This window comes from Macrobrachium rosenbergii, chromosome 4 (genome assembly GCF_040412425.1).
Source record: "Macrobrachium rosenbergii isolate ZJJX-2024 chromosome 4, ASM4041242v1, whole genome shotgun sequence".
Classification (NCBI taxonomy): Eukaryota; Metazoa; Arthropoda; class Malacostraca; order Decapoda; family Palaemonidae; genus Macrobrachium; species Macrobrachium rosenbergii.
In genome coordinates this window covers 30,211,157-30,229,765 of record NC_089744.1, presented here as the reverse complement: position 1 = coordinate 30,229,765, position 18,609 = coordinate 30,211,157, and the positions used below count along the sequence as shown (strand labels likewise).

The window sequence follows — 18,609 nt, the reverse complement described above, 5'->3', positions numbered from 1 at the left end:
CAGCTTTTCTTCTGGCATAAAAAGAAAATCAAATTGAAAATAACTGAAAGGAATTTACCTTAAAAGGCCAAGAATAAAAATTAAGCAAATTATTACAGTGTATATATATATACATATATATGTATATAGATCCTTTGTTATATTACAAAAACGGTTTTGAGATATTCCTGATTGCTGAGGGATAGAATTAACGTTTTAAACATCTAGAGTAAAGTAAGGAGTAAAATATCATTAGAATTTTAGTTTTCTGTAAAAGAAAACTATTGTGCCGGCTTTGTCTGTCCGTCCGCACTTTATTCTGTCCGCACTTTTTTGTGTCCGCACTTTTTCTGTCAGCCCTCAGATCTTAAAAACTGCTGAGGCTAGAGGATTGGTATGTTGATCATCCACCCTTCAGTCATCAAACATACCAAATTGCAGCCCTCTAACCTCAGTAGTTTTGATTTTACTTAAGGTTAAAGTTAGCCATAATCGTTCTTCTGGCAACAATATAGGATAGGCCACCACCGGGCCGTGGTTAAAGTTTCATGGTCCGCGGCTCATACAGCATTATAGCGAGACCACCGAAAGATAGATCTATTTTCGGTGGCCTTGATTATACGCTGTACAGAAAACTCGATTGCGCCGAAGAAACTTCGGCGCATTTTTTACTTGTTTTTATATTGAGATCGATGGCAAATAAGATTACAGTATTTTATTATTATTGCAATTATTATTATTGAAGGTGATAGCTGCAAAATCTGCATTCATTTTATATAGAGTTTTCTTTCTTTCTGATCACTGATTTTTCAAGGTTACTGAATTCTGCCAGTAACTCGGCGATGTTTGTCATTCTTGGAGAGGAGAGGAGAGCATATAACTACCCAAGTTTGCAACTGCTCTCCTCTCCAAGAATGACAAACTTCGGCGAATTACTGTGATCAGGAGGAAAGAGAAAACTGTAAACTGAATGCAGATGATGCATCTATCACCTTCAATACTGCATGCTTGAAAGATGGTCTACTACCCATAATTAAAAATTACACATAGTAGCATGAGTTTTGAAATGGAGAAACAAATCCACAGTTATTCGTGGGTACGTATAGGCCTATTTACAAATAAATATCTACAGAGAGCTTTCGGGAATCTGTTAGAACTGTTTTCCGAAAGCTCTCTGTAGAGATTTATTTGTAAATATACATACCCATAAATAACTGTGGATTTGTTTCTCAACCATCATCCTTATCATCATCATCATAATTATTAATTATTATTATTATTATTATTATTATTATTATTATTATTATTATTATTATTATTATTATTATTATAAAACTGGAATAAAGAACATATATGTCGTCATGGCGCCTCATTAGAATAATGATTGGAAAAGTCGTCTTATAGAGAAATAACTGGTCTTTTCCGTGTTTCCGTCAGCCGCATGTTAACTGTTAGTACATTACCCGCGGGCGTTTGCAGGTCTTCCGTGCAGGTTTTCAGTTCTAAACATTGGAAATGCCCCGTAGGGGGTTAATGCTGCCAGAGCACCTCACGCGCGGTGCACTGTAGACATTACTCAAGAAAGTTCTTTGCAGCGTCCCTTTGGCCCCTAGCTGCAACCCCTTTCATTCCTTTTACTGTACCTCCATTCATATTCTATCTCTCACCTTACTTTCCACCCTCTTCTAACAATTGTTTCATAGAACAACTGCGAGGTTTTCCTTTTGTTACAACTTTTAAATCTCTTGCTGTCAATTTTCCTTTCAGCGTTGAATGACCTCATAGGTCCCAGTGCCTGGCCTTCAGCCTAAATTCTATATTCTGTTCTATTCTAAACATTGGAAATGTCATATTGATGAAAGACGAATGTTGAATGTAGTATCACACAACCTTTCCTGAGCTTCCTTCGCTTTATTGTTCTTTACAAAGACATTTGATCCCCAAGGGTTACAGATTTCTTGAAGCTTCTTTCAAAAATAAACAGTCTATCAGCCTGATACTCTGTAGACATGCGAAGTTACCTGTTGACTGATTTTGATCAACAAAATTAACGAAACGACTTATAATGAAAACTTCCGTGATGAACACCCGAAAACTTCGTGTAGCATTAGCCGGAGAAGTTTACCTTTCGCTTTCAAACAGACGGAAAGCTTTTGCTTACAACTTCCTGTCGATTATGTAAACTCCGAACAGAGGCTCTCTTGATAGCCGACCAACCGACGGGTAATTATATGGCACTCGCGCGCGAAAACATCACGCCCTTTCATCCCTACCAATTTATTCTCATTCTTTTTTCAATCTTTTTCTTCCTGAGTTAATTTTATTCAGCTTCTTCTTTCAGGTCTTCGTGGTAATTTATGTCCTGTAAATCTTTCATCCCTTAACTGGTCCACCTTTTTTTATCGGCTTAAACTTAATAGCATTCCTGAGGCACTTAACCTTCGGAGAAGGGAAGAAGTGAATACGGTGATGAAGTAGCCTCTCTCTCTCTCTCTCTCTCTCTCTCTCTCTCTCTCTCTCTCTCTCTCTCTCTCTCTCTCTCTCCTCCCTTTGCCAATGTCGTTTTTGCGCCAATGACTCTAGGTGTGACGCCTCAAACTGTAAACCGATATCAATTAAAATTACTCTCTCTCTCTCTCTCTCTCTCTCTCTCTCTCTCTCTCTCTCTCTCTCTCTCTCTCTCTCTCTCTCTCTGCTTAGTGAGCAATGCCCTTCGTTCTTTGCCTCGAGAATTTCTGGCAACCCTTGCTTAATTATGCTCAATATCTCATCTTATAAAGGGCTCTACTATCTCTGCCAAGTTCACTCTCCATACATAATAAAATTATGTCCTGAGGAGGAGCGCAGGAAACCAGCGAGTTTAGTGGCTCGCCGAGTTACCTATCATCCACCCACGCTCTCACTACAGAATATTAAAAAAAAAAAAATACGTGTAATATCAATATGGTGACTCATGTATGTCCTTGGTTTGATTCTGTTTTGCTGCTGGGTTTAGCACTTCGTTGGCCTCTTAATATTCTTTACAGACTGGAAAATCAATTTGAATATTGACCGACGTAAAAAGAGATGGCGAAACTTTGCGATCTGTTAAGTCTGTCTGTTTCGTCAAGGAGTTTATCTCAGTTTTCGCTTTGATGACTACGGTATTAATTTCGTAGGCTGTTTAACTACGTTTTACCAAGAGGAACGTCTGATATACCACTGCATTTACGAGCGTCTGTTTACTTTATGTTCCGAATTGCGTCAGCGCAGAATCTATGTTGTAGGTACTTGTGTCTTTCTGTAACGCCAACTTATGTTCTTGGTAGTTTAGCATTTTTTGCTTTGCGTCGACTTAGTTTCTGGCCTTTATTTCCCCTCTGTAACAATGATCCTCTTGACGAGGAGCTTCCAGATGCTCGTAATCGTTCCGTCTAAAAAGTCTTGAGACTATTTCGGTCGCGTTAACAGCTTCTAGCGTCGTTGAGATGTCACTACACCCATTCACTGTACTTTCCACCCCCTACTGCCTGGCCCTACCGTCGTTCCGTTAATGTCAACATAAACATTCGCGCGTCGAGCTCTCGCTCACTCTTCTTCTCCTTCTTCTTCTTCTTCTTGCAATACCTCCTTGCTTGAGCCTCTGTACTTTATCCTACTGACAAGTGATATTTTGGGCTCATCCGATCATGAGCAGTTGGTACCATTCCAGCCGCTGTCCTAATAATTATCCTAAGAAGAGACAATTCCATTACCTAACCTTCGGGTAACAAGACCATACTTTCTTTCTTTTTTTCAAAAAGTAATCTAGTCTTTGTCTCAAGTTTTGGTGGCTCTTGTCAGGTAAGTTTTGAAAAATCTCTCCTTACTTCCCTATTGCCCAAAACTCTCCCAATACTCCAAGATTTCAAGGCAGATGTCGCAGAGACAGGACCTCCGTTTATAGAAAAACGGACATTCGTTTGTGTCACTTCGTCAAAATGATGTGATTATGTCTTTCAGTTGTGGATCCAGTCCCTGATAACTCACAGCAAATGGTTGAAGAAGCTCAAGAAATTCATAAAATTGGTTCTGGTTTGCTGAGGGCTGCTGACTATGAAGATGCTCCTTTGATCTCAACTAAGCTTGTTAAATAAGGAAAAAAATTTTATAGTCTGAGCCAGAGGTCCTCCCCACACTTCACCCAGTAGTCAGCTGTCACCATGAGAAGAAAGAAAAAAAGTGATCTTCGTTTCCCCAGGAAAGGGGGAAAGACATAAAAATGGATGAATTAATCAAATTTAACATGCTATAAAAACGCCATTCCTTTAGCATTTGAGAGAGAGAGAGAGAGAGAGAGAGAGAGAGAGAGAGAGAGAGAGAGAGAGAGAGAGAGAGAGAGAGAGAGAGAGAGAGAACCAAATTGTAGGTGATACATTGTGCACAGTTCTTCCATGAGAGAGAGAGAGAGAGAGAGAGAGAGAGAGAGAGAGAGAGAGAGAGAGAGAGAGAGAGAACTAAATTATAGGTGATACATTGTGCACAGTACTTCCATGAGAGAGAGAGAGAGAGAGAGAGAGAGAGAACTAAATTATAGGTGATACATTGTGCACAGTACTTCCATGAGGAGAGAGAGAGAGGAGAGAGAGAGAGAGAGAGAGAGAGAGAGAGAGAGAGAGAGGGCTGAATTGCAGGTGAAATACTGTGCACACTACTCCCGTAAGAGAGAGAGAGAGAGAGAGAGAGAGAGAGAGAGAGAGAGACTAAATTATAGATGATAGACTGTGCAGATTACTTCCATGAGAGAGAGAGAGAGAGAGAGAGAGTGTAAAAATGGTCTAACAACGTACAGAAATTTGTACGATACACGGTTCCACCAAGAATTAACTGAACAAGAACTGAATCTGTCTTTTTGGCTTGGAATCGACGATAACTCAATGTGACCAAATGTCCGCAGACATCACGAGAGATATAAGATGTTTCCCCCGAATTCAGGCACTGTACTTGATAATATTTTGTATAGAATACCCCATTAGCGGTTTTCGAAGGCTTGGATATATTCGACGAGCTATCTAATTGATCATTCGGCGTCTTTTTGGCTGAATGTTAGTGCCAGGCCTTATTCCCTTGACTCATTAATCTCTGACTTCCGCGTTCACAAGAGAAGCCAGACTCACAGCCCGCACAGCCTTTATTATCAATCATTCAACCTTTTTGAAACCCTACCTCTCTCTCTCTCTCTCTCTCTCTCTCTCTCTCTCTCTCTCTCTCTCTCTCTCTCTCTCTCTCTCTCTCTCTCAGAGCTCAGGTGATCGGGAGGAGATTTGATTAAGATAACTTGCAACGTTCATCATGTGAAATTGCCAACATTTGTTTTCAATGAGTAGCCTCGAAGGTGCTGCTCGAGAGTAAACATTCGGGTTATGTGAAATTAGGTTTTGCCTGTTTTGATGATTCTCAAAACTTCAAAGAGGAATTCAGGTAACAGTGAAAATAATTCGAATACGAATACCAAAAAGTTTGTTTTTTTCACTGATAATCACGGTAAAAAAGCCAATTCTTTTTCGAAGAATGCACCTAAAGCCTTAAAGCTATCTCGGGAAAATCTCTCGACGGCATAAAGATACCCACAGCACATCGAAGTGGAAAGGTGGGGGCGCGGGGAAGAAACTCGCTATTCCACCACAAAGAGATAAATGCATAGCAGATGCTGATGCGGATTTAGACCAAATGAAAGTACTTTTATGGCTTCATAAACAGCTCACCGAGAGCATTTATGCTATAGGCTATGAACTATCCCCGCATTCTGTAAGGCTGACACAAGGGCTGACACTATTACCCTTGTCATCTGTTCATTGGCTTGACTTAAGGATACAAGTGAAGCTATTGACCGAGCTGCTTTATCGACTTCACCTACATATTCGTTGTACGGACGGCGTAGGCAATTATAAACCTCGCCCTGTCTTTTCCTAAACTCCGATACAGGTAGAGGCTCTTTGTCGACCGGTGACAGTAATTAGTTTTGCGTTTCACACAAACGGGAGACCTGCCAATGACTCGTGGCCTCCTCACCTGTTATCCCGCGCGACTAAGATGAAAATTATTAACAAGAAACGAAAAAAGTCATCTTCTGCTGGGGACTTATTTCTGGCCCACATCTTCGTTCTTTTGCCAATGTCTCTCCTCTTCCATTAGAGGAAAAGGATTACTTAAAAGAGAGAGACAGAGAGAGAAAAAAAGCCGAATCCTCCTCCTCCTCCTCCTCCTCCTCCTCCTCCTCCTCCTCCTCCTCCTCCAGGACGTTCATTCTCATGCGCCTCGTCTTCCTAACATGTGCCCGCAGATGTTGCTAAATATTTTTAGCCTTTCGCTCGGTAGTTTCAAGCGTCCCTCTCCTTTAAGAAGTTAGTTTCAAGAAATTTAACAAGGATAATTATCGGTCATAGAGACCAAATTCTTTAGCATGAAACTTAAATGACACAGTTTGAAATTATATCATTTCTGAATGAGGTATTTGTGGCTACTTAGAACAGACTTCAGAGGTCTGCTCAACAGATTCTTCAGATGCTAAGTGACACATTCTGTCATTTGTCTGACACGTCATTTGCATATTGCTTCCGGTGTTCATCGCATCTAAGTAAATATTTGTGCCTTTGTGTCTGTGTATGTGGAGAGAGAGAGAGTCATTGTAGATGCGCGTTTTCGCATGATGATTGAGATCCAGTTGCACAGATTTATTAAGATGTTATGGCATCTTCCTATCAAAACTAGCTTCTGCGTCAGCACATAGCCTCATATACATATATATATATATATATATATATATATATATATATATATATATATATATATATATATATATATATATATATATATATATATATATAATTAGTCTGGGTACACCAACGCACCTGACACTTTACGGTCGTGAATACTGACGAGGCTGAACCAGATGACACGGATATCTTGCTTGTGGTTACCTATACCAGTCGTTATAAAATTCACTTTATCCATCTTAATGGAATAAATGTTACTTCTGCTCATGTGATTGTTTATTAAAACAAATTTCATGCGCATAAAAGGTAGCCTAAAAGAACCACAAAACATTTCATACTGTCGTAAATCAAGTATTCACGAACGTAAAGTGACAGGTGCGTTGGTGTACCGAGACTAATTGACGATATCAGGTATAATCCATAAATCTCAAGGTAAGACACTCTCTCTCTCTCTCTCTCTCTCTCTCTCTCTCTCTCTCTCTCTCTCTCTCTCTCTCTCTCTCTCTCTTTTAAATAGTTCTGTATTGATCATAAACTTTTGTACTGTGTTATAAAATTTAGAGACTCAAAATCGAGAATGCAAAGTTCAATGGGAGTCCGAATTTTGGTATAAGGCTTTTCAGCAATATGTCAAATACTCTAAACGCACACTGTGTCATTCACCTCTATAACTTGTACACTCATTTCACCAGTTACTGTTCTTCATTCTTTCTTAGTCGTTCTTTCACACACAGATATATATATATATATATATATATATATATATATATATATATATATATATATATATATATATATATATATATATATATATATATATATATATATATATGTATAATGTGTGTGTATGTATATATATATATATATATATATATATATATATATATATATATATATGTGTGTGTGTGTGTGTGTGTGTGTGTGTGTGTGTGTGTGTGTGTAGTAAGCAAGTCAGTGATTTTTCCAAATTAAAAACTCTAGATTGCCACCGACAGTAATGCAACAAAGTGCTTCCGATACACAACTTCGACTGAGTTGTTTTTCGTCCGTCTACGAAATTTATGTTCCTCCCTTGTGTGACAGAATACTATCTTCACCCACTAAATGCACAACTACGTCTCAACAGACACCCCCCTTTCCACCCCAACCCACCCGAAACCCTGCGAAGAGAAGGGCCAACATCCCCCCCTTGGCCACCCCCCACTCCCCATCTCCCGCCGTCTAGATCCGGAATGTAGCCCGTTTTTATAGACGACGTGGAGCTTAGCTAGACTTTTAAACAACATTAGCACTCTTTACTTTTACTGAAGCTTCTCACTCCGAAGGAAAAAACTGTTTTTCTTCATTCTGTTCTGCATTTTTATTGTTTTATTTTTCCTGAGCAACAACTTCATTCATTCAACTCATTCATTCAACTCTCTCTCTCTCTCTCTCTCTCTCTCTCTCTCTCTCTCTCTCTCTCTCTCTCTCTCTGATCGATCGATAATGTGAATGTTAACAATCATTATTACTCTCGTTATTGTATGTTTATCACCCGCAGATAGTATTATTGTTAGCAGTCACATAATGATGACTTATTTCAGATATTGTCTCATTTTCTTCTATAAATTTTTACAAGCAAAATAGGGAAATATGTAAATAACATATCTATACATAGCTCTGCAAATAATGTAAAATGTTGTGTCGGTTTTTCTCACTCTTGTTTTGCTTTGTGGTGAATAAGAGAACGTTACGAGTTTGCACGCCACGCTTCCGGAAAAAATAGTACCACAGGTGCTCCAGAGGTCGCGATAAAAACACTAATGCTGTTCTTTTGGGCTAAACTAAGATGAAATGAGTTTGTTTACATGTTATTTGACCGACATTCAAGAGGTAGACCCTTGCTAAAGTGTGGAGATTATATGAGCTCTCTGTCTTTACCGATGCCATGATGCATGTTAAAGTGGAATTTATCTGTCCGATGTGAACATGCCTTACATGAAACTCACCAAATAAGAACTTTATTTTCCCACATGTGTTGAACGAAGATACGACATAACTAAAACGAAATCGCCTCATTAAGACATGAAGTGATCGCTATGGTGACGTGACACATTTATGGCCACCAAAATGATTATTAAGAGTCAAAACAGAGTGTATAGAGGCGCCGGTTTGGCGCACACCAAATTCACCTCGGCCTAAGTAGTAATCGCTTATGTTTGGAAACAGTTCGCTTTGAATTTGGTGTCATATCTCCATAGTTCTTTTTTTTAATAATCCTTGAGTAGTGTATTTGTATGTGCCCCTTCATGTATGAAAAATAGCATACGCTGTGTCCACTTAACCACCAAATATGATTAGAAAAAAATACAAGCTTTCTGCTTATACAGTAAAAAAAATTATAAACGCTACCTGTTGCAGTCACGTTCGTAATGGAGTAAGAAGTAAATGCAGTATTATTCAGTGGCTTTATTATCATTGAAACAAGTATCAAACATTTTTTCAAGGTTCTTTTTTTTCATAACTTAACAAGAAGAAAAATAAAAGCAAAACCAGCTAGATAAAAGAAAAAGGCGCAAGACAATGAAGTTTCGTTGTAAGGAATGATGTTTTTGCTACTACTACTATTAGCACTTCATTTCCATTCCGTCGGCATAAATTGAGTAATTATCATGAGTTTTTATGGAGAAAAGACATTAACTTGCAAGAATTTATTGGATTACTTGAAGTCTCTTCCACGGGAAACGTTGGATAAATTATATAATCACCCAGCGACATGTTTAGCCGTATTCAGGTAAGGAAATCGAAAAGGGTTGCTGGAGTTCTTGGCCGGTATCGAAACTTTTGTAGTAAAAAATGGTGCCAGTTAATGATTATCACAATTCATTAATATTGTTTATCACATCCTATCTCCAGGCTGTAGAATTTTTAGTGATATTGTATCGTTCTGGATAGGCTAATTAAATCCGGGCTGAATGCTTAAGTTCGGGACGATTATCCTAGTCCGTATTATTTTCGGCCGTGAACCTGTTAGGCCATGTGAAGGTTAGGCCGTAAGACATGGCGGAAGCTCCTTGGGATGCCATGTTTAGTATTAGCTCCTTGGGAATCAAAATATGGGTAGTTTGTCCATCCTCGGGACGCGCCTAGGCCTATAGCTCATTAACAATGATGCCAGATGAAAAATTGCATAGAATAAAAGTTGTTCAGCGTGACAATACCTACCGAAAAGTAACTTACCTGGCCAGTGTGCCTGAGTTTGCCAGTAGACAATTTTTTCAGCCAGTTGACTGAACAGTACCACGCACACCGCTCTCCCGTAGTTCTTAAGATGGTCATAGTGCGGCGCTCCTCTCGTCTTGTAGTTCCTAAGGCTGCCATCGTATGTTGACCCGACATGATCGCGGGAAATTTAATTCTGTCCAGTCGCATGCCCCGCCGACCCAGGTCATTCCCTCAGGCCAGGGATTAAATACATCTAACCAATCAGAATGTCTGATCAATATGGTTTAGACCTACACCCTGACCCACAGTCACCCTTTCTTGTTCATCTTGGACCACCAAGATGCAGTGTCACGATAAAATTGTGTTCCCAAACATTGTGTCCACTGATGAATTTAACTCTTGAGTGATATTTAGAATCTGTTCCGTGTCAATTTCGGGCATTTCTGGATTTAATAAAATATGTCTATCCCCTCAAAAGCCACCGACACCCCTGCTTCTGATTTACTTTCCCAGCTTAAAACAATAAGAGCTGGAACCAGTACTTCAGATTCACATGAACTCCCGATTACTGCCAAGAAGCCGAGGTTGGTACCCTCATGATTGGACGGCAGTGATATTAATTAAGGTAAGCGGTGCAGTTCTCCTCCTTTGTGGTTAACATTGTTTAATGAATGAATAAAGATGATTTGGACCCACTACCGTTAAGGGGTAGCCTAGGCCATTCCACGTGTTCGAGTTATTACTGGGTTACAACGGGGGGGGGGAGTCCAAGGGGCCGAAGCCCCCAGCCAGGTCGGGCACACCACCTAAGTAAGGTTAGGTTGGGTTCGGTTTGGTTAGGTCAGGACACAATATTCTAGTTGTTCCGACACGATGTACAAACCATTGGTCCTTTACGTTAGGATTGTTCTGACATGATATACGAACTGTCGGTCCTTTACATTAGGAATTACTTTCAGCGGAGCTGAAATGGTCGTTGAACTTAGAACAAGGTGGTTAGGCAATTAACTATTGTCGGGAGGCGGGATTACTGCCTGCCCGGATGTAAACATTCCAATTTGCTTTCGGCCGTCGTGCGCTGCAGACATGTTTTCTCGCTCTCTGACCTGACCGCCTTTGAGCTGTTTTCCCGGTGGGATCTTTCTTGTTTTTTCTTGCTGCTAGCAATATGAATGTTGACAAACCCTGTAAGCTTTCCTTCCCCCAGCATGTATGTCGTGGGGTGGGAGGGAAGAAGTGTAATGCTTCTCATTCAAGTGTAGATATGAACCCATGGACCCACCTGCCCTTTGCCCCACCTGCAGAGGACTTGTGTATTCTCACAATTCTCCCTGTGCTGAGTGTTGTTCCTGGTCTACCAAGCAGTGGGTGAAGTTTGAGGGGAGGAGACAGTACCGAAGGAAGCCCACCAAGGCGTCATCTGAGGGTTATACGCCCCGACAACTCCCTGGGTGGCTAACCTGTCGGGATTGTTTCTGCCTCCCGACAAGCTTCCCCTTCTTGCTGTCTCTCCCTTGGGTGGGGACTCCCCCTCCCCTTCCTCATTCATTTCGTCGGGTGTGGAAGGCCACGGGGGAGCAGAAGATCAGGACATCCTCTCTGGGGCCTCTCCTCGCTCCGGGGTGAATTTTTCCCCCAGAGTGAGTAGAGGCTTCCTTTTTTGACCCAACCTTTTCTTGAGGTTTGGTGGTGGATGCGTCTCCCGGTGGCCAGGTATCTAACCTCACTTCTACCTGGTTGCACCTGGGTCTTCCTGGCCTTCCATCACTGGAGGGCCTGGTATCTCATCTTTCTGGCACTCCAGTGACTACCCACGCAGCCACCACGCCCACCATGTCTGCTGTCACCATGACATCATTTGGCAATCTGCCTGTGACGGTGGCCTCGCACCTGGGCACCCAGGTGTCTGCCGCTCCTGCCACACTCCATGCTGTGCCACTGCCTCCTGGCTTCCTGGCCCCGTTATCTCTGCCTGGCCCCTCAGGTATGGTCACGTCAAAGGTGCTGTACAAATCTGCCTGCTCCTACTGTTGCCGACCCACGCTCATTCCCAACTCCGGTTCCGGCTCCGGGTTATTCTGACTCTCGGCCTTGCCTGGCTCCCGCTACATCCATGCCCTCAACCAATGCACCGTCTTCTGGCTTTCCTGGCTCCTGTGCTGTTTCACCTGCCCCAGTAGCTGCTGGCCCAAGCACCAATGTCTCCACTACCCTGGTTGCACCCGCTTCCCTGGCTACCCTGGCTGCTCCTGTGTCTTCTGCTGCTCCCTCCTGGATGGGGGACCTAACCGCCATCCTGAAGAAGGTGACAAAGAAGTTGAAGAGGTCTAGGAAGGTGTCGCCTTCGTCATCATCATCATCATCATCTGCTACCTTTTCTTCTTCTTCTGAGGCTCGCCAGCTGAAGAAGAAAAAGCCTGTCTCTCCCCCACCCTCCCCCAAGAAGTCTCGCCCCGAGACTTCTAAGGGACTGCCTCCTTCCAGAGGGAAGGCAATGGGTTCTCTCATTGGCTCTTCCCAGTCCATGGACTAGGGTATCAATTCGTTGACCCCGGCTCAGTCGTATCCGGAGCCAAGGGCGTGCAGAACATGGTTTGCACTCCCTCTGCTGTGCCGAAGAAGCCTGCTTCTAAGGCCAGCGTATGTGTCAGACACTCCTTCATGAGCTGCGCCGAGTATCCAGGTCTCTAAGGAGACCCAGGTACCCCAGTCTGGTACAGGAGAAACCTCTCCCTGTACCGACTCGAGCACAGGACGGGAGAAAGAGTCCGGGCAAGCAGGTGCTCTGACTCTTCCTGCTGGCACTTCTTCAGGTGTCAAGCAAGGTTCCCAGAAAGGTGCGCCAGTCTCTTGGGTCCGGACACTGGCGAGACAGAGAAGAGGTCCCCTGCCCAGTCTCCCCGAGAGGTTTCAGCCTCAAGAAGACTGGGGCATGTCTAGAGGATAGCGCCAGTTCTCACCAGCCAGCTGTGCTCCTCCCAGTCCCCAGCTGCGTTTGCAGGGCCAGCCTGGCTCGGGAGAGCCGAGTGCGCTGCTCGACTCAAGTGAGCTGCTCCACTCTCCTCAGGAGTGTGCTTTACCGAGGCAGAAGCGTTCTCCTCGACCCAGATTGCTATAGCTTTTAATGCTGTATTCCCACATAAGAGAACTGTTTTCTTTTGAGGTTTCTGCAAGTCTGGCAGAGGTGGTATCAGGCACCATTCTGTTTGTTCCGACACGATATACAAACTGTCGGTCCTTTACATCAGGAGTGTTCCAACACGATATACAAACCCTCGGTCCTTTACATTAGGAATTCCTTTCAGCGTAGGCTGGAAACAGCCATTAAACTCTTGAGCAAGGTGGTTAGGCAGTAACTACTGCCAGATAGGCAGGAGTACCCACCTGCCTGGATGTAAACATTCCAGTTTGCTTTCGGCCATCATGCGTTGCAGATGTGGTTTCGGATCTCCTTGCCTGACTGTTGTTAAGCTCTTATTATCTCAGTGGGATCTTTATGTATTTTTGTGTATATATTATGTGTGTTTGATATTTATTATTACAAACCCACAATTTGTGATAACCTTGCATAGCCGTCATTCCCCTGCACTGTGACTTGGGTTGACGGCCAAGGGCGTATTTAAAGGAGCGTAAACCGAGTGGTAATGCTTCTGTCCAGTAGCCCTTTATTTAGAAACTGAAGGCATTCCCCTTTACAATCAGAAATATTAGATTGGGATGTAATATCTTTGCTCCCCTACATTGATCGGGACGTAAGAGTTCGCTTCCCTTCCTGGGCTTCCGCCCTCCATGTACAAGGGCATGACTACTTCCTTCCTACATGTGATGATTGTTGTTTTCACCGCCTGCATTTAGAGAGTTGCAGGGCGGCTGGGAAGTTGCGGGCATCATCTGTAAGTTACGCTTCCACAGCACCCTTGGTGGCCTCCCCTCCATCCTTTTCTCTCCTTTGGTAGAGATCTCTCTCCTTCGCCCCCTTCGCTCACTCGTCGGGCGAAGACCTGGAGGGTGGGTGGGGCCGTCAGGCGAAGACCGCGAGGGTTGGGTGGCATCGGACGACCTCTTCTTGGGTACCTCCTCTCGCTTCATAGTGCAATTCCTTCGTCGCAAGAGGAGTTTCCCTCTCTAATCATATTTGCTTTTTCTTTCAGGTTGACAGTGAGCATCGCAGACAGCAGTAGTTGGCTGGATATCTCAGGGATATCTCGCATGAAGGAGTCCCAACGCTCATTAGTGTTGTTCAGGATCGACCACAATACCTGGCTGGATGACATATTTCCATTTCGGGATAGTTTTGATTCTGTTCCCACTGATGTGGATCGATCGCTGTCATCGCTGGTCTTCATGTATGCTGTTGCACTGCCTCTGGCATATCTGTGGTCCACCTGCTCCTGCTGTTCCCTGTGTTATGCTCTTGTTAACTCGACAACAGCCTCTGGGCGGCTCTTCCTGGTCTCCTGCCACAGCCACCCTGATTGTTCCTGTCGCTGCTGGTGACTTTCATGTGACATTTCTGTCTGTTGCAGTAGCTCCTGCCTTCCAAACTGCTTCCGTAGCTCCTGCATTGGCTGTCCTGATCATGCCCGCTGCTTCCCCTAGTGGTCGTGCCCATGGCCGCCTCGCCGTGCTCCTGCCAGCTGCCCTGGAGGTTACGATGTTCGCCGTCCTGTTGAAGATGTCGGTGTGAGGGTGAACAAAGTCCCCCTGTGGAAGAGATGTTCCTGGCCATTGGAGTAGCTCCTGTCTTCCAAACCTCTGCTGTAGCTCCTGCATCAGCTGTCCTGATCATGCCTGCCTCATCTCCTGACGGTCGTGCCAAGGGCCACTTCTGTTGTGTTCCTGCCAGCTGCCCCGGAGGCTACGATGTCCTCGATCCTGTAGATGTCGGCGTGAAGGTGAACGAAGTTGCCCTGTGGAAGTGACTTTCCTAGCCATTGCAGTAGCTCCTGTCTTCCAAACCACTGCCGTAGCTCCTGCATCAGCTGTCCTGATCATGCCTGCTGCTTCTTCTGGTGGGCGTGTCCTGGGCCGCTTCCATTGTGTTCCTGCCTGACTGCCCTGGAGGTTACGATGTTTCGTGTCCACCATCCTGTAGAAGATGTCGGAGTGGAGGTGAAGGAAGCCACCCTGTGGAAGTAGCCGCCGTCTTTTTCATCTTATCTTCGATTTCGTCTTCTGCTCTGTCTTCCCTTCCTCTCCCGAGGTCCAAGGGGGTCCCGGGAATCAGACAGACCTCTGTCGGCCAAAGGAGAGGAAGGCTGTTTCTTCCCCTTGATACCCTTGGACGTCTAGGGACTGCCTCCTTCCGAGGAGGCGGAGGCAGTGGGTCTCTCATTGGCTCTTCCCTAACTTCGGGTTAGGAAACCGATTTGCATAGCCCTGGGTTTTGTGTTTCAGGAGCCACGGGCATGCAGAACTCAGTCTGCGATCCCGTTCCCAGTCCTAGAGGTTCCACCTCTAAGATGGTGTCTGCTTTGGCAGCTCGTTCGCGAGCCGCTCCGAGTGCTCGAGATTCTATGGAATATCGAGTATCCCGATCTGGTCTGGAGAATATTTCCTCGGCCCAGTTCAGGAGCAGTACGAGAGAAAGGGCCAAGGCACCCAGGTGTCTCAGCCCTTCCCGCCAGCACCACAAGCACTCCAAGTGCTTGCCAGTGCTCGGTCGGGTTCCCAACGTGGTGTCTCGATCCTAGTGGTTTGAACACCAGAAGAAGCAGGAAAGAGTTTCCTTCGGGATTCCTGCAGGACTTGTAAGGGACTGACTCTCTTCTGGGAGACAAGTTTCTCTCGTTGGCTCTTCCCGCCCTCAGGCAGGAACCGATTCGCATTCTCCTGTGGGGTCTGGCGTTTCGGGGGCCGTGAGAGCGCGGTCTCTTGCCAGTCTTGGAAGTCTGCGTCTAAGACTGGTTCTGTGCCTGGCTCTCTCAATCTCTTCGCAAACTGAAAGCAGCCGCCTGATTTTTGAAGTCTCGTGGGTAGCTCAATTTATGAATCACGAGCGCTCCTGATGAGAGGCACAGGACAAGAGAAAGTGCTGAGACACCCAGGTGTCTGGGTGCCGACTCCAGGTGTCTGGGTGCCGAGACTCCAGGTGTCTTGATGCCGAGACGCCAGGTGTCTCGATAATGCCCGCCAGCTGCTTCGGTTGCTCGGCCGGATTTCATTTCTTGTGTCTTGAACCCTAGGGTTCAAGCATGCAGGATAGCAGACACAGAATTCCCCTTTGAACTTTCTTCTCGAGGGGCCTCGGCCTCGGAGTTTAGAGTTCAGGAAACTAGCAATAGTTCACGGCAGACAAGTTCCGCCCTGTCCAGTTCCAATTGTGTTTGCGCAATCGACTTGGCTTGGCTTGGCCCCTGGTCGTGTTTACAAGAATGTCTTGGCTTGCTCGCCCACCCAGCCCTTTGGTCCCGCTGGCGAGACTGGCTCAGCTCAGCTTGGCTTGCCCCACCTGCCTCCCATCCACCACATACGCCCCACGCGATCGGCTTGGCCCACTCGTTTTTTTCCAAATCGGGTTCGCAGCTCTGTTCGAGTGAACTTTTTTGCTCTTCCCAGGAAAGCCCTTTGCCACGGCACAAGTGCTCTCCTTCCCTCGTGTAGCAGTAATCTCCTTCAGTTGATTATGGCTCACGGTCCTCCTCTCCTGCTGGTTTTTCTGGCAAGACAGGTAGGGGTACTCTTTCTCCTCACCTATTCTCTTTTCCTCTCTGTTGTTCCGAGAGGCGCGAGATGAACAGAGAGAGCTCTTCAGAGTTTGGCTTCCTGGTGTGCTTTGGGTGTTGGTCCCCCGATTGTCTCATAGTACAACCAGGTGGCCGAGGAGGGTTTCATGGGATCTGTCAAGACTCCCTCCAAGGGCAGAGGCACAGGAGTTTCACGCTTTGGAAGCAGCGAGGGTCTTTCAAGTTGCTGTCTTTCTGGGAAACTTGATATCTACTTTTTTCCCTCTGTATTTGTCTGTTTCGCTAGGGGTTCTCAACCATTGCTCACCCCGAGTTACAGACAAATGCCAGAAGACTTCACCTCTCGCCCGACCTGATAGCTGAGGCATCAAGAAGAATCCTGCTTGACCCAACCTCCTGTAGCAGCCACACAAGAAGCAGTTCTTTGGGCAGTATATCCCAGTGTGTTTGGGACTGGGAGACCTTCCAACTTCCCTTGCAAGCATAGGCTTTCTCACCGAGCGGCAGCGGCTATAGCTGGATATCTCTTGAAGTCCTCTGCAACACTCCCAGGACTGGGGCCGTCTTCACTGGTGGGTGTCGTCATGAACTCCTTCTTGGGTCAGAGTCGCTCTTCAAGTCTGGACTTCCTCGTCTGCTCTGCCGAGGGTTGCTTCTTTCCTTTCATTTGTGAAGAATGCAGGCACTTACGACCAAGTCTTCTATCTGAATTAGCCTTCCTCGGTCAAGATTTAGCTACGGATGAGAAGCTTCTTCGGTCTTGCTGTCCCAGGAACTGTTCCCTGATGGCATGTGACTCGCTTAGGGTTCCTGTCTATGCTGCATGCACCCTTTACGAGTCATTGATAGAGATGTGCCTCGTTGACCATCTCTCATCTTGCTCCGCCATGGCGTAGAAGATGGAAGATTGGGTGAAGGGGATCAATGCCTCGACTCCTCGGATGTCGTAGGTGGACTCCGAATCCTTCGGCATCTATTGTCAGGTTCGAGTTGTCCTTGTTCCCCTCCTCCTTGGACTTTGTATCGATGATCCAGATCATTCGTTACTTTGTCCTTTTGGCAGCTCTGATACTTTCCGAAAAGGCTCGACACTCCTAACCTGGATGTCGTCAACATTTTCGCTAGTACTCTCTCTCCCAAGGAAGAAGTGCCTAAGGACACATCTTCCTCATGACTTCATGAAGCGATCAAAGGAGGTACTCGGCAGCTGACAACGACAATACCGGTACCTTCCATCCGAGAGCTCACGAAGCCGATGATTTGGTCCATCCCTCGCATTCCGGAAGTTTCTGTCGGGCTGGAAGTAAGATCGGGTCTCATAGACCACACTCTTGTCTTCGTATGGTCTTGCCCACAGGCCCTTGTAACCTTTTTTCCTTGGCCCTGTGGTGGCTGCTCAACATGTGTTTTCTTACCCGGCTCCTTCAAAAGGACAAGTAGCATCTCGCCTAAGGTGTTGGTTCTGGAAGTGAGAAGGATACCGAGAGTGACTGGCCTCTCTTCCTCCTCCTTCTCCGTCCTTCTATTTCTCCTTCAGGATGAAAATAGGACTCGAACCACACATGCTGGACCTGGTGCTGATGCGGTAAGACTACACATCGAGCACTCGTATTTTTCTCATAGAATCATAGAAGTAATTCCTCTCCCTCTAGCAAGGGGAGGAAGGAGAGTCTGGCAATAAGGGAAATCCTATCTCAGCTTTTCCTTACTGCCTCCGACTCTAAGATTCTTCCAGCCTATTTCGTATGAGTCACATTTCCTCACTCATGCGAAAAGGTCCAGTATCTGACATTTGATCTTGCAGTTCCTACACCCCAATCAATATGTCAGAGGCTCGGGTACTCCCCCTTGCTCTTTCAACCAGGAGGAGTAGCCCAGGTGTGCAGAACTCCAGTCAGTTCAGGAGACTCATTCAGATTCCTCCCTCCAACCAGTGAGTCCTCCTAATGTAAAGGACCGAGGGTTTGTATATCGTATCTGAACAAATCACAATTTTTGAAAGTAAA

The 18,609-nt window shown here is 45.1% G+C and overlaps 1 protein-coding gene across 6 annotated transcripts in view; it reads left to right on the top strand.

Moving 5' to 3' along the window:
- The window catches only part of mrn (general transcription factor IIH subunit 4 marionette), a 195,012-nt gene that overhangs the window by 113,633 nt on the left and 62,770 nt on the right, over positions 1 to 18,609 (top strand). The window contains exon 1 of one of the 6 annotated variants that reach the window (XM_067092416.1): positions 8,415 to 9,486. The exons of 3 other annotated variants lie outside the window; for them this stretch is intronic. In XM_067092416.1, coding sequence (XP_066948517.1) covers positions 9,365 to 9,486 — 122 coding nt within the window. In that variant the 5' untranslated portion in view covers positions 8,415 to 9,364. Of the gene's footprint in view, positions 1 to 8,414; positions 9,487 to 9,976; positions 10,543 to 18,609 lie in introns of those variants that run through there. 2 more of the 6 variants (XM_067092438.1, XM_067092453.1) reach the window with 2 other exon arrangements.